This window comes from Oncorhynchus mykiss, chromosome 26, assembly GCF_013265735.2.
Source record: "Oncorhynchus mykiss isolate Arlee chromosome 26, USDA_OmykA_1.1, whole genome shotgun sequence".
In the NCBI taxonomy this organism is placed as follows: Eukaryota; Metazoa; Chordata; class Actinopteri; order Salmoniformes; family Salmonidae; genus Oncorhynchus; species Oncorhynchus mykiss.
Window position 1 is genome coordinate 12090218 of NC_048590.1, and position 24789 is coordinate 12115006.

The window sequence follows — 24789 nt, forward strand, 5'->3', positions numbered from 1 at the left end:
AAGAGGGAGGGAGGGAAAGACAGAGAGAGAGTGTGAGTGAATTAGTGAGTGAGTGCTGAAGAGAACTGCAGGGAACTCACTGGCTGCATTCCAATTCTACACCCTTCTCCAGAACTGTGCACTCGCTCACTCCCCCTCATGCATTTAAAAGCATTGGAATAGTCCTTACTGGTCCTTGGATTTGTCCATTCCTTTTAAATCCATGAGGGGGAGTGTACGAGTGTACACTTTGGGAGAGAGGTAGAGAATCGTAATGTAACCACTATATTTTACCGCAAGAATTACTGAGATGGCGTGGTTCAATTCTAATGGAACTGTCAATCGAACATTTATCCGACCGTCATGCCATGATAGGTCAAGGTTGACAAATGTATATGTTATTAATGTGCAAAGTCACACTTCTTGATTTTAAGACAGGCACGGACTCCAACCGCCAACCACAAAAAAAGCCAGACACCCTCCTTTGGTCCATCAGAACCCAATGAAAATTCCTTTCCCTCTAGGGGAATCCCCTTCAAATTAAAGACCCAGATTAATGGACTATTGTCTCTCCACTTTCATTTTCACCACCTGATCTTCCTTGGCTTCTAGGGTTGAGGCAGTGCGACTTAAAGAGTCAGCCCTTATTAATAAAGAATTACTTTAAATAAGGTAGAGCTTTAAGAAGTGAGTCACTAATGCCTCGGATTGGAGGGAGGATCTTTCTGTAGTGTGTCTGGTGTCTGGTCTGGCATTCAGCAGAAAGAGATAGAGGGAGTGGGAGGCAGAGATGGAAGTACAAACATCTATCTGGAGATTACACTATTCCCTCCGAAATATGCCCCCCTAGACACAACTATGACAAAACAACCAACAAAAATGGGTCACAACTCCATCAGCTCTGTGGCACGCTGGGTCTGTACATAGTCAATGATAGGCTGTGAGGAGACTCCTATGGTAGGTACTCCTACAGCGCATCCCTTGGCAGTAGTACTGTATACAGTCATGGCCAAAAGTTTTGAGAATGACACAAATATTAAATTCCACAAAGTTTGCTGCTTCAGTGTCTTTAGATATTTTTGTCAAATGTTACCATGAAATACTGAAGTATAATTACAAGCATTTCATAAGTGGCAAAGGCTTTTATTAACTTCTGGGCCACATCCTGACTGATGGCAGCCCATTCTTACATAATCAATGCTTGGAGTTTGTCAGACTTTGTCAGTTTTTGTTTGTCCACCCGCCTCTTGTGGATTGACCACAAGTTCTCAAAACGATTAAGGTCTGGGGAGTTTCTTGGCCATGGACCCAAAATATCGATGTTTTGTTCCCCGAGCCACTTAGTTATCACTTTTGCCTTATGGCAAGGTGCTCCATCATGCTGGAGAAGACATTGTTCGTCACTAAACTGTTCCTGGATGGTTATGAGAAGTTGTTCTCTGAGGATGTGTTGGTACCATTCTTTATTCATGTTTGTGTTCTTAGGCAACATTGTAAGTGAGCCAACTCCCTTGGCTGAGAAACAACCCCACACATGAATGGTCTCAGGGTGCTTTACTGTTGGCATGACATAGGACTGATGGTAGCGCTCACCTTGTCTTCTCCGGACAAGCTTTTTTCCGGGTGCCCCAAACAATCGGAAAGGGGATTCATCAGAGAAAATGACTTTATCCTAGTCCTCAGCAGTCCAAACCTTTTGCAGAATAATAATCTGTCCCTGATGTTTTTCCTGGAGAGAAGTGGCTTCTTTGCTGCCCCTTTTCACACCAGGCCATCCTCCAAAATTCTTCGCCTCACTGTGCATTCAGATGCACTCACATCTGCCTGCTGCCATTCCTGAGCAAGCTCTGTACTGGTGGTGCCCCGATCACGCAGCTGAATCAACTTTAGGAGATGGTCCTGGTGCTTGCTGGACTTTCTTGGGCACCCTGAAGCCTTCTTCAAAACAATTGAACCACTCTCCTTGAAGAACTGGATGATCCGATAAATGGTTGATTTAGGTGCAATCTTACTGGCAACAATGTCATTGCCTGTGAAGCCCTTTTTGTGCAAAGCAATGATGACAGCACATGTTTCCTTGCAGGTAACCATTGCTGACAGAGGAAGAACAATGATTCCAAGCACCACCCTCCTTTTAAAGCTTCCAGTCTGTTATTAGAACTCAATCAGCATGGCAGAGGGATCTCCAGCCTTGTCCTCGTCAACACTCACACCTGTGTAATCGAGAGAATCACTGACATGATGTCAGCTGGTCCTTTTGTGGCAGGGCTGAAATGCAGTGGACATGTTTTTGGGGGATTCAGTTCATTTGCATGGCAAAGTGGGACTTTTCCATTAATGAAGAATTATCTATCCAAAATGGATAAACTTCTTCTCCAATCTTTTTGGCCCTATTACAAAGAACAAACAGCAAAAACGTATACATGATCAAATATAAATCTTAAAATCAACTATTAAAGGCTACCAGAACCCACTGGATTCTCCAAAAGGCCTTTGCTGTTGATGGTATCCTAAATGAAATGATAAAATATACAGACCACAAATTCCAATAGGCTATACTTAAACTATTTAACACCATCCTTAGCTCTGGCATCTTCACACATTTTTGGAACCAAGTACTGATCACCCCAATCCACAAAAGTAGAGACATATTTGACCCCAATAACTACTGTGGGATATGCGTCTACAGCAACCTTGGGAAAATTATTTGCATTATCATTTACATTAGACTTGTAAATTTCCTCAGTGAAAATAATGTATTGAGCAAATGTCAAATTGTATTTTTACCAAATTACCGTACGACAGATCACATATTCACCCTGCACACCCTAATTGACAAACAAACAAAAACAAAGGCAAAGTAATTTCATGCTTTGTTGATTTAAAAAAAGCTTTTAACTCAATCTGGCATGAGGGTCTGCTATACAAATTGATGGAAAGTTGTGTGGGGGAAAAATATACGATATTATAAAATCAATGTACACAAACAACAAGTGAGCCGTTAAAATTGGCAAAAAAAAACATGTTTCTTTCCACAGGGCCGTGGGGTAAGACAGGGATGTAGATTAAGCCCCACATAAATATCAACGAATTGGCGAGGGTACTCGAACAGTCTGCAGCACCCGGCCTCACCCTACTAAAATCAGAAGTCTGATGTCTGTTTGCTGATGATCTGGTGCTACTGTCCCCAACCATGGAGTACCTACAGCAGCACCTAGATCTTCTGCATAGATTCTGTCAGGCCATCTTTCAAGCTATCAGGCATTCCCTTGGCATACCCCCAGGGGTATGCGTACCCCAGTTTGGGAATACCTGCCCTAAAGCATACAAAAATTATACATACCTAGGCCTAAACATCAGCGCCACAGGAAACTTCCACAAAGATGTGAACGATCAGAGAAACAAGGAAAGATTGGCCTTCTATGCTATCAAAAGGAATATATAATCTGGCACACCAATTAGGATCTGGCTAAGAATACTTGAATCAGTTATATAGCCCATTGCTCTTAATGGTTGTGAGGTCTGGGATCCTCTCACCAACCAAGAATTCACTAAATGGGACAAACACCAAATTGAAACTGCATGCAGAATTGTAACGTAGACACTGGGAGTCGAGAAGCAGGTGGTAAGTTTAACACAACAAAGAACAATACACCATCGGCGTAGCATTTTAACATGAAACAGAAGCAATACTGCCTGGGGAATGAACCTAAGGGAGTGTCAGATAAAGGGGGGTTAATGAGTGAGGTAATGGAGTCCAGGTGTGCCTCATGATGAAGTGCAGGTGTCCGTAATGATTAATGCCAGGTACGCGTAATGATGGTTGCCAGGACCGGTGGTTAGTAAACAGGTGATGTTGGAGAGGGGAAGGGGGTGTAGAATTGACATGAATTCTGCAAAAATGTCCTGTGTACAATGTAAAACACCAAATAATGCATGCAGAGCAGAATTAGGCCAATACCCACTAATGATCAAAATCCAGAAAAGAGCTGTTCAATTCTACAACCCCCTAAAAGGAAGTGATTCCCAAACATTTCGTAACATAGCCATTACCTACAGAGAGATGAACCTGGAGAAGAGTTCCCTAAGCAAGCTGGTTCTGAGGCTCTGTATATAAACACAATCAGACCTCACCGAGCCCCAGGACAGCAACACAATTAGACCCAACCAAATCATGAGAAAACAAAAAAGATAATTACTTGACACAATGGAAAGAATTACATTTAAAAAACTGAGCAAACTAGAATGCTGTTTCGTCCTAAACAGAGAGTACACAGTGGAAGAATACCTGACCACTGTGACTGACCCAAAAATAAGGAAAGCTTTGACTATCTACAGACTCAGTGAGCATAGCCTTGCTGTTGAGAAAGGTCGCTGTAGGCAGATTTGGCTCTCAAGAGAAGACAGGCTATGGAAACACTGCCCACAAAATGAGGTGGAAACTGAGCTGCACTTCTTAACCTCCTGCCAAATGTATGGCAATATTAGAGACACATATTTCCCTCAGATTACACAGACTCACAAAGCATTTGAAAATAAATCCAGTTTTGATAAACTCATATCTATTGGGTGAAATACCACAGTGTGCAATCACAGGAGCCAGATTTTTTGATCTGTTGACGCAAGAAAAAGGCAACCAGTGAAGAGCAAAAACCATTGTAAATACAACCTGTTTAGTTATTTTTCCCTTTTTACTTGAACTATTTGCATATCATTACAACACTGTATATAGACATATGACATTTGAGATGTTTTATTCTTTTGGAACTTTTGTGAGTGTAATGTTTATTGTTAATTTTTTATTGTTTTTTAAACTTTTGTTTATTATCTATTTCACTTGCACTTACATATGTTTTCCATGCCAATAAAGCCCCTTGAATTGAATTGAAATAAATAGATGAGAGACAGGGGAGGGGGGTAGAGAGAGAGAGACCTAGGCCAAAACTTTCAGGACTGTGGAACTGGAAGACAGGTGTGATTGTCTATGCGATTAAATTGTCAAAAGAAACGATAAATACAAGTCTTATCTGAGTTTTTAGCTACTATCCCGCATGCTGTGTACCAGAGTCCTAACGCCTGCCAAACACCTGCCCTCTCCGTCATTAACAGAATAGCGGGAAAACAATGGGAGGGGCGAAGGACACTGTCTACCATTGTCCTAGATAGCTAGCTACTAGGGGGTTAATCGGCGGGTGGCATCCAATGGTATGGTGCATTACCACTCTCACCTGTGTACCGGAATCCAAGCTTAAATAAGTATAAAGAGGGGTTCCTGCCGTTGCAGGAATACCCACATGCAGGAACGCCCAGAATTGCGGGCCACAATTGCACCCTTCTCCGTTTTGCTACTATGGAGGAGAGAACGGGGGAGACTCTAGAGACCAACTCTCAACTCATTGCCCTCATCTGTCAGATGCACTCCACCCCTACGGTATATCCCAGGGACACACTGCTTAGTGGCAGGGTGGCGGATTGTGTTCCCTGAAATGCAGACACTAGCTGATTGATGTAGCACAGGGCCCTTTCCATGCACTTGTTTATCTTCTGGTCACACTGGAACATCCAGCTCCTCCGCTGTGCGATATCAGAGAAGACCAATGTTGTCCCAGGAAACATTCAGATGACCACCTCTAAATCTACGCATCTGCTGCATCAGTGCCGCCCCCTTTGTGTATCTCAAGTCGTTTCCACAGAAGTGGATGACTAGGCTGTCAGTGGGAGAAGAAGCACAGGGCCTCTGCTTGTGCAGAATACTAAGCAGTTTGTGCCACTTCATGCCTTGCTCTCCGAGCCACCTAAAGTGATAGTTAACGAGCAGGCTACATGTTGATAATTTGTATATTTTCTAGGAGCTTGCTCGATTGTCTTGTTAAAAGAGATTAGGGAATTTTTCCAGTATACTCCATATTTGCTTAAATAGGTTTCTGGTTTTTCGCGTCCCTCTGGAAAATCAGCTGATAATATTAAATAAATACTAATAACTACATGATTTCTGTTGCCATTTGTCATTATTGTTTATTGTTACTTTTATTGCTGTGTTATGCTGTATTATAATGTTGCATAACAATGTTGTATAATCACCTTCCAATGTAAAAACCATGAAAAAAATATACATCTATTTTAAAACCTCTTGGTGCTATGGGGCAGTATTTTCATTTTTGGAAAAAACTGGATATTTTGTCAGGACAAGATGCTAGAATATGCATATAATGACAGCTTTCGATAGAAAACACTCTAACGTTTCCAAAACTGTAAAGATATTGTCTGTGAGTATAACAGAACTGATGTTGCAAGCGAAAGCCTGAGAAAAATCCAATCCGGAAGTGCCCCAGGTTTTGAAAGCGCTGCGTTCCAATGACTCCCTATTTGTGTTTTTTGTGACTAGGTGCAGACCTAACATAATTGCATGGTATACTTTTGTTGTAAAGCCTTTTTGAAATTGGACGCTATGGTGGGATTAACAACAAGTGTATATTTAAAATGGTGTATAATACATGTATGTTTGAGTAATTTTAATTACGAGATTTTTGTTGTTTGTTTGAATTTGGCGCCCTGCACTTTCACTGGATGTTGGTCAGGTGGGACGTTAGCGTCCCACATACCCTAGAGAGGTTAACTAGCTAACGTTAGCTGGCTGGCTCTTTAGCTAATGTTACATGACGTGTGTACAACACCCGTTGAATATGGCCAATGTCAGTGTACTTCTGCAAAAAAAAGCGTAATGAAGTTGTTGCCAGCAGAGCTGGTTAGGCTGTTTTCATGTTATCCATAGGTAAACAAATCATCGGCCGGAGCGTCAGGTGTGCGCTCCAAGAGCACTCTGAGATGGGTGGGGCTAAAGCTTAGGAGGTTGTGAACGATGATGAGTGGGTGTAGACAAAGAGGAGCTTTTCACTAGATACCAAATCATTCAAAGGGCAATTATCTCAAAAGTGAGTTCACAAGTTGGTCAACTTTCAAATCAGAAATACTTTCCAATTGTTCCTCAAATGCAGTGTATGATATACCATTTGTAAAAAACACCATTTCATATTTTTCTACATAAGACCGAATCCAGGTGGTGAGTCACATATATATACTCAGACTGTACAAAACATTAGGAACACCTGCTCTTTCCATGGCAGACTGATCAGGTGAATCCAGGTGAAATCTATGATCACTTATTGATGTCATTTGTTAAATCCACTTTAATCAGTGTAGCTGAAGGTGAGGAGACAGGTCAAAGAAGGGTTTTTAAGCCTTGAGACATAGATTTTGTATGTATGCCATTCAGATGGTGTATGGGCAAGACAAAATATTTAGGTTTCTTTGAACGGGGTATGGTAGTAGGTGCCAGGCACAAGTGTGTCAAGAACTGCAATGCTGCTGAATTTTTCACGCTCAACAGTTTTCCGTTTGTATCAAGAATGTTCTACCACCAAAAGGACATCCAGCCAATTTGACACAAATGCTGCAGGATTATTTTCCTCCTGCAACAAAATGGGTCACATTAAGAGCCGACATCTGTACTATCCTTGTGAGGACTTCTGGTCTCCACAAGGATTGTAAAACCAAAAACACACACACACCACACACACACCCTCCACACCCATAAATCACCAGGGCCCGGTTGTTGACGTAGACAAAGTGTGCCATGAGATCTATACACTTGATAAACCCATCTGATAGCACGCACTATGATGAACCACTTCCCCAGTGACTGATTGTGTCACACCCCCTCTCGTAAATCACCCAGCGACACCCCCTCTGGCCCCTTCTCTTCCCACCACCACCCTGCCCTTGAGGAGTACATACACACGCATGCAGGAACACATACACACACCCACAATCTATCTATGTCATTGTGCTTATTGTCATCTATTGTCCAGTCCTAGTAAGACAATGATACAGTAAGCATGCCAACCTTTCCCTGGCAAGGTAGACATTCATACGTGGGTCTCACGACAGCAACTAGGGCCATGCCAGTCTGCCCTGTGTGTGTGTATGTGTGCGTGTAAGTGCGTGCGTGTGTTAGTGTGTGCCACGTGAGTAAGAGCATGTCTGTCTGCCTGTGTGTGTGGTTGTGCCTGTGTGTATGTTTGTGCATGCCTGTGTGTGTGCGCGTATGCCCGCCTCGTGTGTGTGATGCTGAGTCGGCTGAGGCATCATCTGTGCCAGGTGGAGTGTGTGGAGGGGTGAGGTCGGCAAGGCCACCTGGTGAGCGGAGCAGTGTAGGGTAGTGTGTGCCAGCTGTGCCATTCTTGGGGATGTGCAGGGCAGCAGTTGAGAGCAGTTGTCCCTGATGCGACATGGGCAGAGAGGAAAGTGCTGACACACACACACACACAAATGTGCACAGATGAGCATTCACTCAACCACTCATTCATTCACCTCACTCACTCACTCACTCAAACACACAGACCCCTCACTGACGCTTGAACCCCTATATTACAATAGCTTTTCAACACTGACCCTAACAACCTCACAAAAGGCAACATTTCAAAATTGTGCTAAGAACATTAGGGCCCGGACTAGGACCGCCATAGATTGGGAGTAAGACCCTGTGATACTAGCCTCCTGTCAGGGGGTGTACTTGTACGTCAAGCTGCCTCACGCTATAGAAACATTATGGCTTGGACAAGGCTACTTACTTTTACTTCTGAACTTATGTGGCTCAGGTACTCACCAATGTGCTTGCCCTTCATGTGGTAGAAGAATGAGACACAGTAGGGGAGACGACCGGAGCCCTTGGGGCCTCTGGCAGCAGTAACATTGTAGAGAGGGGACAGGAGACGGGCATTGTCCCCAGCGACCCGCGGACGAGAGGCCTCGATGTACATGTAGTAACCTAGAAGGGGGAGAGGGGAGGGAGAGACACATATGGTTAGAGACGGTGGTTTTGGTCCCATTTTACATTTGGGTTTATTTGTAAATCCTGGTGAATTCTGCATGCCGCAAATAGGTATGACAGTTGTAAGTGCTATGAAATACCTATACCTATGTTACTCAACACAAGTGGCAAAGAAAACGCAATCCCTCTTTGTGACTGCAGCATCAGAGATATCACATCGCTGGACATTTTAATTATGGCCATCTGTGGTACCGTCTGTAGATGATGTGTTAATCTCACATATAAAAGTTAATATTCAGTCAACTATTCTGCTAATTCTGTCCTATTCTTGTAATTGCAGCCAAAGCATAAATTGGAGGGGGGAAAAAACACTTCAAAAACCTTGTGTCTCAAACAGACCATTAAAAAAATGCTTGCTATTTCCTCATGTACACTGAACAAAAATATAAACGCAACATGTAAAGTGTTGGTACCATGTTTCATGATCTGAAATAAAGAATCACAAAAATGTTCCATACGCACAAAAAACGTATTTCTCTCAAAGTTTGTGCACAAATCTGTTTACATCCCTCTTAGTGAGCATTTCTCCTTTGCCAAGATAATCCATAAAATAAAAGGCCACTTTAAAATGTGCAGTTTTGTCACAAGACACAATGCCACAGATGTCTCAAGTTTTGAGGGAGAGTGCAATTGACATACTGACTACAGGAATGTCCACCAGAGCTGTTGCCAGATAATTGACTGTTCATTTCTCTACCATAAGGCACATCCAACATCGTTTTAGAACATTTGGTAGTACATCCAACCAGCCTCACAACTGCAGACCAGATGTAATCACGCCAACCCAGGACCTCCAAAACCGGCTTCTTCACCTGTGGGATCGAGGGGAGGAGGTGCTGAGGAGTATTTATGTCTGTAATTAAGCCCTTTTGTGGTGAAAAATTAATTCTGATTGGCTGGGCCTGGCTCCCCATTGGATGGGCCTGGCTGCCAAGTGGGTGGGCATATGCCCTCCCAGGCCCACCCATGGCTGCACCCCTGCCCAGTCATGTGAAATGCATAGATTAATAGACTAATTCATTTATTTTGATGAACTAATTTCCTTATATGAACAGTAACTCAGTAAAATCTTTGACATTTTTGCATGTTGCATTTATATTTTTGTTCAGTATATTATGATATAGTATGAGCTGGCCAATGAGCTGGTCAATCAGTGGTCTAGAGGAGGATGAGCTGGCCAATAAGTGGTCTACTCGCGTGAATATTTTTAATGACCGGTATGCACACAGCCAATACAATGCAGGAGTGGCTTCGGGACATGACTCTGATGTCCTTGAGAAGTCCAGTCAGAGCCCAGACTTGAACCCGATTGAACATCTCTGGCGAGACCTGAAAATAGCTGTGCAGCGATACTCCCCATCCAACCTGACAGAGATTGAGAGGATCTGCAATGAACAATGGGAGAAACTCACCAAATACAGTTGTGCCAAGCTTGTAGCATCATAACCAAAAAGACTTGATCCTATCATCGCTGCCAGAGGTGCTTCAACAAAGAACTGAGTAAAGGGTCTGAATACTTATGTAAATATGATCAAGGCAAAGGGTGGCTACTTTGAAGAATCTCAAATATAACATATTTTGATTTGTTTAACACTTTTTTGGTTACTACATTATTTAATGTGTCTTATTTAATTGTTTTGATGTCTTCACTATTATTACACAATGTAGAAAATATAAAAAAATTAAGGAAAACCCTGGAATGGGTAGGTGTGTCCAAACTTTTGACTGGTATTGTGTATATATAAGTGTTTTATTAACATTTTTATACACCCCTTCAAATGATTCGATTCAGATATTTCAGCCACACACGCTTCTGACAGGTGTATAATATCGAGCACGCAGCCATGCAATCTCCATAGATAAACATTTGCAGAAGATTCGGCCCGTACTGAAGAGCTCAGTTACTGTCAACATGGCACCATCACAGGATGTCACCTTTTCTACAAGTCAGTTCGTCAAATTCCTGCCCTGCTTGAGCTGCCCAGGTCAACTGTAAGTGCTGTTATTGTGAAGTGGAAACGTCTAGGAGCAACAATGGCTCAGCCGCGAAGTGGTAAGCTACACAAACTCAGTAGAGTGTGACCGCCGAGCACTAAAGCTCGTAGCGCGTAAAAATTGTCTGTACCACTCACTACTGAGTTCCAAACTGTCTCTGTAAGTAACGTCAGCACAATAACTGTTCCATGGCCGAGCAGCCGCACACAAGCCTAAGATCACCATGCACAATGCCAAGCGTCAGCCGGAGTGGTGTAAAGCTTTCTGTCATTGGACTCTGGAGCAGTGGAAACACGTTCTCTGGAGTGATGAATCACACTTCACTCTCTGGCAGTCTGATGGACAAATCTGTGTTTGGCGGATGCCAGGAGAACACTACCTGCCCGGATGAATAGTGCCAACTGTAAAGTTTGGTGGAGGAATAATAATGGTCTGGGGCTGTTTTCATGGTTCGGACTAGGTCCATTAGGGGAAATTAAGGGAACTCTTAATGCTACAGCATACAATGATATTCTAAAGGATTCTGTGCTTCCAACTTTGTGTTAACAGATTGGGGATGAAAGCGAGGTCCATACAGAAATGGTTTGTCAAGATGTGGAAGAACTTGACTGGCATGCACCACAACCCCATTGAACACTTTTGGGATGAATTGGAACGCCAACTAATTATGGCTGGCATTGGTTACATCAATCTGCTACAATGTCAATGTTGCCAGCTAAGTTTTATGAGGATATAGTAAGCCTAAAAGGCTATCTGAATGTGCACACTATGGATTTTTTTTTTAAATGCACTGACTGTCATGTGACTAAAATGGCTGTGACTAAAACTAGAAATAAATTGTCCAGAGTTTAAGTCGACTGATAATAACTACAACTAACGAAAAAAGTAACTGCCAAAATGAACACTACTTAAAGGGATGTGTGTACATTTCAGGAAGATACCTTCTTTGTTTCCACTCCTGTCCATCTCTGGGCCGGTATTGGACGAGCGTTTGGGGTTCTGGGTCAGGTGGTTCTGTCTAGTCCAATCAAACTTGTCGCCCCGGTCCTGGGAGAAACCACAGATGCGCTCGTCCTCAAAGCCACAGACGTGGTCTGTTGAGAGCGAGAGATAGAGACAGAGAGAGTGTGAGAGAGAAGGGGATATAGAAAGAGCGAGAATACAGAGGTTGAAGAGGATGAGCAATGACATTGATAGCGACAGAGACACAAAGAAGTGAGGAAAAAGAGGCAGAGGAAATAGGGAAGAGTGAGGGATCAAAGAGAGAAGAGAGACAAAATTGCGACACATTACCAAGCCATGGTGAAAAAGAGAGAGAGGAGAGACAAAGTTTGAAGTTTTAAAATGACCAATGAATCACTTCAAGAACCTCTTTGCATTCCAGTAACAATTATCTGTTCTTTTCATCTCTGAATCACCCAAACTAACTAAAACGTAATACTATCCTCCAACAATCCACAAGGTTCCTACCTACCACAACCATCACATCAATTTCAACCCATTACACAAATCCACTGCTGGCTGTGGTATTCACTAAGCATTGTCAATGGAAGGACTATGATACATTGCAATTAGGCACACCAAATGCAACTGGACACACAGTCACTCCATTTATGCTCTACAGCAATAATGCCCATCAAAAGCGTTAACATTGCTACATGTTAAACACGCACACACGCTCACACAAACACATACTCATACAAATTACGCTAGCCACACACTGTCAGCCGTTGACTGTAGGCACATTCCAAATTTGCGCCGTATTCCCTACATAGTGCACTACTTTTGAACAGGGCCCTTGTCAAATGTAACGCACTAAATAGGGGATTTGGGATGAAGCCTGTACCCCATTCACATTGGTGTTATGATAGAAACATAATCTATTATGATTCATGTCCCACTCAGCGACGTACGTGCACTTCCTCAATTTGTTTTCTGTTGTTCTCCAATCTGCGTGGTTGGAGAAAATGTGATTTTAATTGTGCTCATTTGGCGTCACTCTCCACTTCCCCTGCCTGAGCGGCGTAATTGAACCAAATTGCCTGACGAGAGGAGAGAAACAGAGAGAGGGCGGAGTGGGGAAAAAAAAGGAAGAGTGAAAGAGAATGGGGGGGAAGAAAGAAATAAAGATATTCTTACCTGAAGGTCTTGGGTAAATGTAGGCTGTGAAAAAGGAAATACACATAGATTATCACTATACCCTTTTACATAACTGTAGTAGTACTCATTTAAAAAAATGTATTTAAATAAATGCCAAAATGAACACAAAAAGGGCCTACTTGGCCAGTTATTGATTATTATTATTAATATTAGTATCATCGGAGTGGCCACTTTGGCTCCAGGCGCAAGCAAGTTGCTACTCACGCTCTGAGTACTGGATGGTGCGACTGACATAGTCTCCAGTGCTGTAGGTGGTGATGGGGGCCAGGCGGATCTCATAGGAGACAGGGATCTTCAGGTCAGTCAGGGTGTAGGACATGAGGCCGCCCTTCACGGGCTCCTTCTTGTCGATCTGCTTGGAGAACATGTTCACCTGGTTCATCTTGTCATTCTGCTTAATCTGGGGGAAACAGAGAGGGATAGAAAAGAGGGGACTGGTGATAAATGGGACCATGATGATGGTGTGCTCAACTGGCAGAACTGTAATATAAAGCCATTCGAAAAAATACATTTTCATCAAAATGCATTTTTTGAGACAGAAACGCCTTCTAATATATAGGACATTTCATGTATGTTAATAACGAGAGAGCGAGAGAGAGAGAGATCACCTGTCCACACAAGGAAAAAGGCTATTTTAGGCTTAGGGATTAGGTTTAGGGATAAAATTAGGGTTATGGTTTAGGGTGAAGGTTAGGGGTTAAGGAAAATAGGATGTCGAATGGGAATAAATTGTTTGGTCCCCACAAGTATAGTAAAACAAATGTGTGTGTTTGTGAGTGTGTGTTACCATATATCCATAGATTCAAGGCCAGAATAATAGTAGAGAGAATTATTTATTTCAGCTTTTATTTCTTTCATCACATTCCCAGTGGGTCAGAAGTTTACATACACTCAATTAGTATTTGGTAGCATTGCCTTTAAATTGTTTAACTTGGGTCAAATGCTTTGGGTAGACTTCCACAAGCTTCCCACAATAAGGGTGAATTTTGGCCCATTCCTCCTGACAGAGCTCCTGACAGGTTTGTAAGGCCTTGCTCACTCACGCTTTTTCAGTTCTGCCCACAAATTTTCTATGGGATTGAGGTCAGTGCTTTGTAATGGCCAATCCAATACCTTGACTTTGTTGTCCTTAAGCCATTTTGCCACAACTTTGGAAGTATGCTTGGGGTCATTGTCCATTTGGAAGACCCATTTGCAACCAAGCCTTAACTTCCTGACTGATGTCTTGAGATGTTGCTTCAATATATCCATGAAATTTTCTTTCCTCATGATGCCGTCTATTTTGTGAAGTGCACCAGTCCCTACTGCAACAAAGCACCCCCACAACATGATGCTGCTACCCCCGTGCTTCACGGTTGGGATGGTGTTCTACGGCTTGCAGGCCCCCAGTTTTTACTCCAAACATAACGATGGGCATTATAGACATTTCTCCAAAAAGAACCATCTTTGTCCTCATGTGCAGTTGCAAACTGTAGTCTGGCTTTTTTATGATGGTTTTGGAACAGTGGCTTCTTCCTTGCTGAGTGGCCCTTCAGGTTATATCGACTTGTTTCACTGTGGATATAGATACTTTGGAAGCTGTTTCCTCCAGCAGGGTCCTTTGTTCTGAGACAGATTTGCACTTTTCGCACCAAAGTACGTTCATCTCTAGGAGACAGAACGCATCTCCTTCCTGAGCGGTATGACGGCTGTGTGGTCCCATGGTGTTTAGACTTGCGTACTGTTGTTTGTAGAGATGAACGTGGTACCTTCAGGCATTTGGAAATTGCTCACAAGGATGAACCAGACTTACGGAGGTCTACAATTGTTTTTCTGAGGTTTTAGCTGATTTCTTTTGAATTTCCTATGATGTCAAGCAAAGAGGCACTGAGTTTGAAGGTAGGCCTTGAAATACATCCACAGGTACAGTGCCTTGCGAAAGTATTTGAACTTTGCGACCTTTTGCCACATTTCAGGCTTCAAACATAAAGATATAAAACTGTATTTTTTTGTGAAGAATCAACAACAAGTGGGACACAATCATGAAGTGAAACGACATTAATTGGATATTTCAAACTTTTTTAACAAATCAAAAACTGAAAAATTGGGCGTGCAAAATTATTCAGCCCCCTTAAGTTAATACTTTGTAGCCCCACCTTTTGCTGCGATTACAGCTGTAAGTCGCTTGGGGTATGTCTCTATCAGTTTTGCACATCGAGAGACTGAATTTTTTTCCCATTCCTCCTTGCAAAGCAGCTCGAGCTCAGTGAGGTTGGATGGAGAGCATTTGTGAACAGCAGTTTTCAGTTCTTTCCACAGATTCTCAATTGGATTCAGGTCTGGACTTTGACTTGGCCATTCTAACACCTGGATATGTTTATTTTTGAACCATTCCATTGTAGATTTTGCTTTATGTTTTGGATCATTGTCTTGTTGGAAGACAAATCTCCGTCCCAGTCTCAGGTCTTTTGCAGACTCCATCAGGTTTTCTTCCAGAATGGTCCTGTATTTGGCTCCATCCATCTTCCCATCAATTTTAACCAGCTTCCCTGTCCCTGCTGAAGAAAAGCAGGCCCAAACCATGATGCTGCCACCACCATGTTTGACAGTGGGGATGGTGTGTTCAGCTGTGTTGCTTTTATGCCAAACATAACGTTTTGCATTGTTGCCAAAAAGTTCAATTTTGGTTTCATCTGACCAGAGCACCTTCTTCCACATGTTTGGTGTGTCTCCCAGGTGGCTTGTGGCAAACTTTAAACAACACTTTTTATGGATATCTTTAAGAAATGGCTTTCTTCTTGCCACTCTTCCATAAAGGCCAGATTTGTGCAATATACGACTGATTGTTGTCCTATGGACAGAGTCTCCCACCTCAGCTGTAGATCTCTGCAGTTCATCGAGAGTGATCATGGGCCTCTTGGCTGCATCTCTGATCAGTCTTCTCCTTGTATGAGCTGAACGTTTAGAGGGACGGCCAGGTCTTGGTAGATTTGCAGTGGTCTGATACTCCTTCCATTTCAATATTATCGCTTGCACAGTGCTCCTTGGGATGTTTAAAGCTTAGGAAATATTTTTGTATCCAAATCCGGCTTTAAACTTCTTCACAACAGTATCTCGGACCTGCCTGGTGTGTTCCTTGTTCTTCATGATGCTCTCTACGCTTTTAACAGACATCTGAGACTATCACAGTACAGGTGCATTTGTACGGAGACTTGATTACACACAGGTGGATTGTATTTATCATCATTAGTCATTTAGGTCAACATTGGATCATTCAGAGATCCTCACTGAACTTCTGGAGAGAGTTTGCTGCTCTGAAAGTAAAGGGGCTGAATAATTTTACACGCCCAATTTTTCAGTTTTTGATTTGTTAAAAAAGTTTGAAATATCCAATAAATGTCGTTCCACTTCATGATTGTGTCCCACTTGTTGTTGATTCTTCACAAAAAAATGCAGTTTTATATCTTTATGTTTGAAGCCTGAAATGTGGCAAAAGGTCGCAAAGTTCAAGGGGGCCGAATACTTTCGCAAGGCACTGTACATCTCCAATTGACTCAAATTATGTAAATTAGCCATCACATCATTTTTTTGAATTTTCCAAGCTGTTTAAAGGCACAGTCAATTTAGTGTATGTCAACTTCTGACCCATTGGAATTGTGATACAGTGAATAAATCTGTCTGTAAAGAATTTTTGTCAAAATTACTTGTGTCATGCACAAAGTAGATGTCCTAACCTACTTGCCAAAACTATAGATTGTTAACAAGAAATGTGTGTAGTTGTTGAAAAACAAGTTTTAATGACTCCAACCTAAGTGTATGTAAACTTCCGACTTCAACCGTATATGTACATAGCTACGTCAATTGCTTGGTAACCCTGCACATTGACTTGGTACTGGTAATCCTTGTATATAGCCCTGTTATATTTACTCGTTATAGTTTTTTGTTATTCACTGTGTATCTATTCCTTGTGTCACTATTTCAATTTTCATTCAAATGGAACTCTCCATTGTTGGAAAATAACTCATAAATTAGCAATTCACTGTTAGTCTACAACTGCTATTTATGAAGCATGTGACAAATAAAGTGAGATTTGACACACACACACACACGCAAATGTTATCGTCCTCATGTTTCGGGGTCTGAAAGGCTTATTTCATGTATTTTATTGCATTTATTCATTTTATTAAAACATACATTTCAAAGGGTCAAATATGATGTATTGAATCACATATTGTGCTGTCATTTAAGCTAGGTGTGCGTCACTTGGAAAAAAAAACAGAATCATATTTTGTCATTTAGTAGAGGTACAAAGTGACTTTCAGTCATGCATGCATACATGTTTCCCCATGGGTGGCCCGAGTAGGAATCAAACCCATGACCCTTGGCATTGCAAGAGCCATGCTCTACTGAATGAGCCACACAGGACCACAGTTAATTAAGTGTTTGCACATATACAGTGGGGAGAACAAGTATTTGATACACTGCCGATTTTGCAGGTTTTCCTACTTACAAAGCATGTAGAGGTCTGTAATTTTTATTATAGGTACACTTCAACAGTAAGAGACGGAATCAAAGAGACGGAAACAAAAATCCAGAAAATCACATTGTATGATTTTTAAGTAATGAATTTGCATGTTAGTTCATTATGTTTATATTTCTCAATATGCATTGCACAGTATATGCATAATCATATGAACATAATGTATATTATGCATGTGGATGTACTGTATATGACAGTTTGTTAATGCATGTCTTTGTCCATGTGTTGTTGTGCTTGTTTAAGTACTAACAGGTATAGGATCTTAATTTGATACCTCTTTTATTGCTGAGAATCTTCCTGCACAGCAGTAAATGCTATTTTGTAGTGTATTTGAGGTTTAAAAAGGATTCTAACGTTTATAATTTCCACTTTAAAATGTCAGACTTGATTTGCACTAATGCAAAAATGCATCAACCCCTACAAAACATGTCCATTAATTATAATCCACATAATAATTTACATTTCCTGTTGCTGCAAGATTATTTTCTTGATGTAGCAAATGGGTTCAAATGAAGATCCTACATCTGTAGGGGTGGCTGTGGGAGTGTGGCATCCCTGCAATCCTGAATACTTGACAATAACTCACTGAGTCTAGAAAACATTGGAAACACCTTTCTAATATTGAGTTGCATCTCCTTCTGCCCTGGACTATACAAGTTGTCAAAAGCATTCCACAGAGATTATGGCCCATGTTGACTCCAATGCTTCCCATAGTTATCAAGTTCGCTGGATGTCCTTTGAGTGGTGGAACATTGTTGAAACACATGGGAAACTGTTGAGCGTGAAAAACCCAGCAGAGTTGCAGTTCTTGACACAATCAAACCGGTGCACCTGGCACCTACTACCATACCCCGTTCAAGGGCACTTACAAATATTTTGTCTTGCCCATTAACCCTCTGAAATGCACACATACACATTCCATGTCTCAATTATCTCAAGGCTTAAAAAGCAGTACTTAACCAGTCACCTCCCCTTCATCTATACTGATTGAAGCGGATTTAACAAGTGACATCAATAAAAGATTTTACCTGGATTCACCTGCTCAGCAGTCAATGTTATGGAAAGAGCAGGTGTTCCTAATGTTTTGTGTATATCCTCCTTAAAGCTGGAATCCGTAGCAGTGAACCTGCCACGTCCGTTTCTGATATTACAACAACAAACACTGTTTTTTTCCCCCAGGGACGTCACTGCACATCACAACAGAGTTTGAATTGAAATTTGATAGATGGCGCCAGAGAGGATGGCTGCCATTTTATTGGCTCTTAACCAACCATGCTATTTTGATTGATTTTTCTCATTGTTTGTAACTTATTTGTACATAATGTTGCTGCTACCATCTCTTATGACCGAAAATAGTTTCTGGACATCAGAACAGTGATGACTCAACTCGAATTCGACAAATCATTTTTCTTTAATGAGTCGGACGGGAAGGATATACTCCAAACACCCGAATGGGCCCTCATTCCCTTCATTCGCTGGAGATTTTGCGGAACGAGATCTGGGTGCCTTGTGCGGATCAGGCGACAAGTGGCATATCTGCCTTTGCCATTCATACTGTTAGCTAACTTTCAATCGCTGGAAAGTAAACGGGATGAACTGAAAGCACGTATATCATACCAACGGGACATTAAAAACTGTAATCTTATGTTTCACAGAGTCGTGGCAGATCGACAACACAGCTGGTGAGTTATACACTGTATCGGTTACGATAGAACAGCAGCCTCTGGTAGGACATGGTGTGGGGGCCTATGTATATTTGTCAATAACAGTTGGTGCACGATATCTAAGTAAGTCTTGAGGTTTTGCTGGCCTGCGGTAGAGCATCTCATGATAAGCTTCAGACCACACAATACACCTAGAGAGTTTTCATCTGTATTTGTCGGAGCTGTCTACAGACGATACTGGCAATAAAACCACACTCAATGAGCTGTATACTGCCATAAACAAACAGGAAAACGCTCATCCAGCTCTTGGTGGCTGGGGACTTTAATGCAGGGAACCTTAAATCAGTTTTATCAAATTTCTATCAGCATGTTAAATGTGCAACCAAAGGGGAAAAAACACTAGGCGGCCTTTACTCCACACACAGAAATGCGTACAAAGCTCTGCCTCGCCCTCCATTTGGCAAATATGACCATAATTATACCCTCCTGATTCCTGCTTACAAGCAAAAATTCAAGCAGGAAGCACCAGTGACTCGGTCAATAAAAAAGGGGTCAGATGAATCTGATGCTAAACAACAGGACTGTTTTGCTAGCACAGACTGGAAAATATTCCGGGATATTTCCGATGGCATTGAGGAGTACACCATATCAGTCACTGGCTTCATCAATAAGTCATTGATGATGTCGTCCCAACAGTGACCTTATGTACATACCCAAACCAGAAGCCATGGATTATAGGCAACATTTGCAATGAGCTAAAGGGTAGAGCTGCCGCTTTCAAGGAGCGGGACTCTCGGAAGCTTATAAGAAATCTCGCTATTCCTGCCGACAAAACATCAAACAGGCAAAACGACAATACAGAACTAAGATCGAATTGTACTACACCGGCTCTGACACTCGTCGGATGTGGCAGGGCTTGCAAACTATTACAGACTACAAAGGGAAGCACAGCTGAGAGAAGCCCAGTGACACGAGCCTACCAGATGAGCTAAATAACTTCTATGCTCCCTTCGAGGCAAGTAACACTGAAACATGCATGAGTGCATCAGCTGTTCCGGACAACTGTGTGATCACACTCTCAGCAGCCAATGTGAGTAAGACTTTAAACAGGTCAACATTCACAAGGCCGCAGGGCCAGACGGATTACCAGGACGTGTGCTCTGAGCATGCGCTGGACAACTGGCAAGTGTCTTCACTGACATTTTCAACCTTTCTCTGTCTGAATCTGTAATACCAACATGTTTCAAGCAGACCACCATAGTCCCTGTGCCCAATAACACTAAGGTAACCTGCCTAAATGACTACCGACCCATAGCACTCTCGTCTGTAGCCATGAAATTAATTGAAAGGCTGGCCAGGGCTCACAACACCATTATCCCAGAAACCCCAAACCCACTTCAATTTGCATACCACCCAAACAGATCCACAGATGATGCAATCTCTATTGCACTCCACACTGCCCTTTCACACCTGGACAAAAATAACACCTATGTGGGAATACTATTCATTGACTACAGCTCAGCGTTCAACACCATAGTGCCCTCAAAGCTCAACACTAAGCTAAGGATCCTGGGGCCACCTCCCTCTTCAAAGGGATCCTGGAGTTCCTGACGGGCCGTCCCAGGTGGTATAGGTAGGTAACTACACATCCGCCATGGTGATCCTCAACACGGGGTCCCCTCAGGGGTGCGTGCTCAGTCCCCTCCTGTACTCCCTGTTCACTCATGACTGCACAGCCAGGCATGACTCCAACACATCATTACGTTTGCAGATAACACAAAAGTGGTAGGCCTGATCACCGACAACAATGAGACAGTCTATCGGGAGGAGGTCAGAGACCTGACCGTGTGGTGCAAGAACAACAACCTCTCGCTCAATGTGAGCCAGACAAAGGAGATGATTGTGGACTACAGCAAAAGGAGGACTGAGATTCTCATCTACAGGGCTGTAGTGTAGGAGGTTGAGAGCTTCAAGTTCCTTGGCGTCCACATCACCAACAAACTAACATGGTCCAAGCACACGAAGAGGGCACGAAAAACCTATTCCCCCTCAGCAGACTGAAAATATTTGGCATGGGTCCTCAGATCCTCAAGTTTAACAGCTGCACCATCGAGCGCATCCTGACGGGTTGCATTACTGCCTGTTATGGCAACTGCTTGGCCTCCGACCGCAAGGCACTACAGAAGGTAGTGCATACGGCCAAGTAAATCACCGGGGCCAAGCTTCCTTCCATTCAGGACCTTTATATCAGTAGGTGTCAGAAGAAGATCCTAAAATTTGTAAAGAATCCAGCCACTCTATCCATAGACTGTTCTCTCTGCTACCGCATGGAAAGTGGAAAGCGCCAAGTCCAGGTCCAAGAGGCTTCTAAACAGATTCTACCCCGAAGCAATAAGACTCCTGAACATCTAATCAAATTGCTACCCAGACTATTTGCATTGCCCCCCCCCCCCTTCTACGCTACTGCTACTCTCTGTTATTATCTATGCATACATAGTCACTTTAACTCTACTTACAAGCATATATTACCTCATTTCCATCGACACCGGTGCCCCTGCACATTGACTCTGAACAGTTACCCCCTATATATAGCCCCGTTATTGTTATTTACTGCTGCTCTTTAATGATTTGTTATTCTTATTTCTTACTTTTTTTATAGGTATTTTCATAAATTTTCATTGTTGTAAGTAACCACCCCACTGTAAGGTCTACTACACATGTTGTATTCGGCGCATGTGACAAATACAATTTGATTTGTGTATGTACTACGATTTTGTTAACCATGATCCTGGATGTTCAATTCCTCAAAACAAGAAGAAATGCGGCTGGGGCGGCCAGTGGCACTGTTTTGCGAGGGATCGATGTGTCTGAATCCAGGGGGATGCAGCCACTCACAGATGACACACACACACACACACAAACAGTTAATCCCCACGGTGGGGTCAAACACATTGGTTATAAATGTAATTATGTATCATGATAAAGGCCAGCTATGAGACCCCGGCATTAAGGAACAAGGCCCCAGCAACGCATTAGGCACACCACTTCAAACTAATACACCAACACTGGTAAAGATGTGTGTGTGTTGGTGTGGTATGTGTGTGTGTGTGTGTGTGTGTGTGTGTGTGTGTGTGTGTGTGTGTGTGTGTGTGTGTGTGTGTGTGTGTGTGTGTGTGTGTGTGTGTGTGTGTGTGTGTGTGTGTGTGTGAGTGGCTGCATCCCCCACTCTCTTTGTAATGTGTACACCACTCTATAGCTCTAGTACATGCCATTAGTGTAGGTGAGTGTTTGTGCAGATTCATGCCCACCTAGAGAACATCTGGTTGAGAGCAGAGTTCAAATCACACACACATACACATACACTTTCGAACATTAGCTTCCTCATGTTCCAGAGCTTGCATGAACATTTGAGTGGATGTAGCTACTGTATGTACACTAGGTACACTGCATTCGGAAAGAATTGACTTTTTCCACATTTTGTTACTTTAGAGCCTTATTCTAAAACGGATTAAATAAATACAATTCTTAACAATCTACACACAATACCCAATAATGACAAAGCGAAAACAGATTTTAGACATTTTTGCAAATGTATTAAGAATTAAAAACAGAAATACCTTATCTACATAAGCATTTAGACCCTTTGTTTTAGAGACTTAAAATTGAGCTCCTGTTTCAAATGATCATCCTTGAGATGTTTCAACAAATTGTTTGGATTCCACCTGTGGTAAATTCAAATGATTGGATATGATTTTGAAAGGCACACATCTGTCCATATAAGGTCCCACAGTTGACAGTGCATTTCAGAGCAAAAACCAAGGTATGAGGTATGTCCGTAGAGCTACGAGACAGGATTGTGTTGAGGCACAAATCTGAGGAAGGGTACTTAAACATTTCTGCATCATTGAAGGTCCCCAAGAACATGATGTCCTCCATAATTATTCAATGGAAGAAGTTTGGAACTGAGCAATCAGGAGAGAGGGGCCTTGGTCAGGTAGGTGACCAAGAACTCAATGGACACTCTGACAGAGATCTAGAGTTCCTCTGTGGAGATGGGAGAACCTTCCAGAAAGACAACCATCTCTGAGGCACTCCACCAATCAGGCCTTTATGGTAGAGTGGCCAGACGGAAGCCACTCCTCAGTAAGAGGCACATGACAGCCCGCTTGGAGTTTGCCAAAAGGCACCTAAAGACTCTCAGACCATGAGAGACAAGATTCTCTGTTCTGATGAATGCCAGGAGTCTAGTCTGGAGGACACCTGGCACCATCCCTACGGTGAAGAATGGTGGCAGCATCATGCAGTGGGGATGTTTTTCAGTGGCAGGAACTGGGAGGCTAGTCAGGATCGAGGGAAAGATGAACGGAGCAAAGTATAGAGAGATCCTTGATAAAAACATGCTGCAGAGCACTCAGGACCTCAGACTGGGGTGAAGGTTCACCTTCCAACAGGACAACAACCCTAAGCAAACAGCCAAGATAACGCTGGAGTGGCTTTGAGACAAGTATCTGAACGTCCTTTAGTGGCCCAGCCAGAGCCCAGACTTGAACCGGATCGATCTCTGGAGAGACCCGAAAATAGCTGTGCAGCAGCGCTCCACATTCAACCTGACAGAGCTGCCAAAGGTGCTTTGACAATGTACTGAGTAAAGGGTCTGAATACTTACGTAAATGTGATATTTATGGGGTGATATTTATGGGGTGTCTAGATTGATGAGGAAAAAAACTATTTAATCAATTTTAGAAGAAAGCTGTAACATAACTAAAGGGGTCGGGAAACTTTCCCAAGTCACCATATATTAATCTTACTTCATGTGTTTTATTACTTTTATTCATTTTATTAAAACATACATTTCAGAGGGTCAAATCTGACGCATTGAATCACATTGTTGTCATTTAAAACTTCTTCGGGACAGGTGTCCCTTCCAAGGGACGGTTGAGCAAACATGGGCTAATGCGATTAGCATTAGGTTGTTAGTAACAAGAACATTTCCCAGGACATGGACACATCTGAATTTTGCAGAAAGCTTAAATTCTTGTTAATCTAACTGCACTGTCCAATTTACAGTAGCTATTACATTACAGTAAAAAAATGCCATGCTATTGTTTGAGGAGATTTTGAACATAAAAGGTATATTTGGGCAGTCTTGAAACAACATTTTGAATATAAATGCTATGGTTCATTGGATCAGTCTAAAACTTAGCACATACACTTCTGCCATCTAGTGGCCATAATTTATATTGTACCTGGGATGGAATAATACATTATGGCCTTTCTCTTGCATTTCAAAGATGATGGTAAAAAAACATACAAAAGAATGGTTGTTTTTGTCTTTGTATTACATTTTACCAGATCTATTGTGTGTATCATGTTATTCTCCTACATTTCTTTCACATTTCCACAAACTTCAAAGTGTTTCCTTTCAAATGGTACCATGCATATGCATATCCTTGCTTCAGGGCTTGAGCTACAGGCAGTTAGATTTGGGTTTGTCATTGTAGGAGAAAATTGAAAAAAAAGGGCAGATCCTTTTAGCTGGAACAAGAAAATACAGATATAAGGTATATATCATTTAGCCGAGT

The 24789-nt window shown here is 42.3% G+C and overlaps 1 protein-coding gene across 1 annotated transcript in view; it reads right to left on the minus strand.

The window, feature by feature from the left end:
* LOC110506257 (MAM domain-containing glycosylphosphatidylinositol anchor protein 1) overlaps positions 1 to 24789 on the minus strand; it is a 381559-nt gene that overhangs the window by 52086 nt on the left and 304684 nt on the right. The window contains exons 13-16 of the mRNA XM_021585690.2: positions 13229 to 13424; positions 13004 to 13027; positions 11806 to 11958; positions 8645 to 8806 (exon numbers count right to left, since the gene is read on the minus strand). Of these exons, the coding sequence (XP_021441365.1) occupies positions 8645 to 8806; positions 11806 to 11958; positions 13004 to 13027; positions 13229 to 13424 (535 nt within the window). The remainder of the gene's footprint in view (positions 1 to 8644; positions 8807 to 11805; positions 11959 to 13003; positions 13028 to 13228; positions 13425 to 24789) is intronic.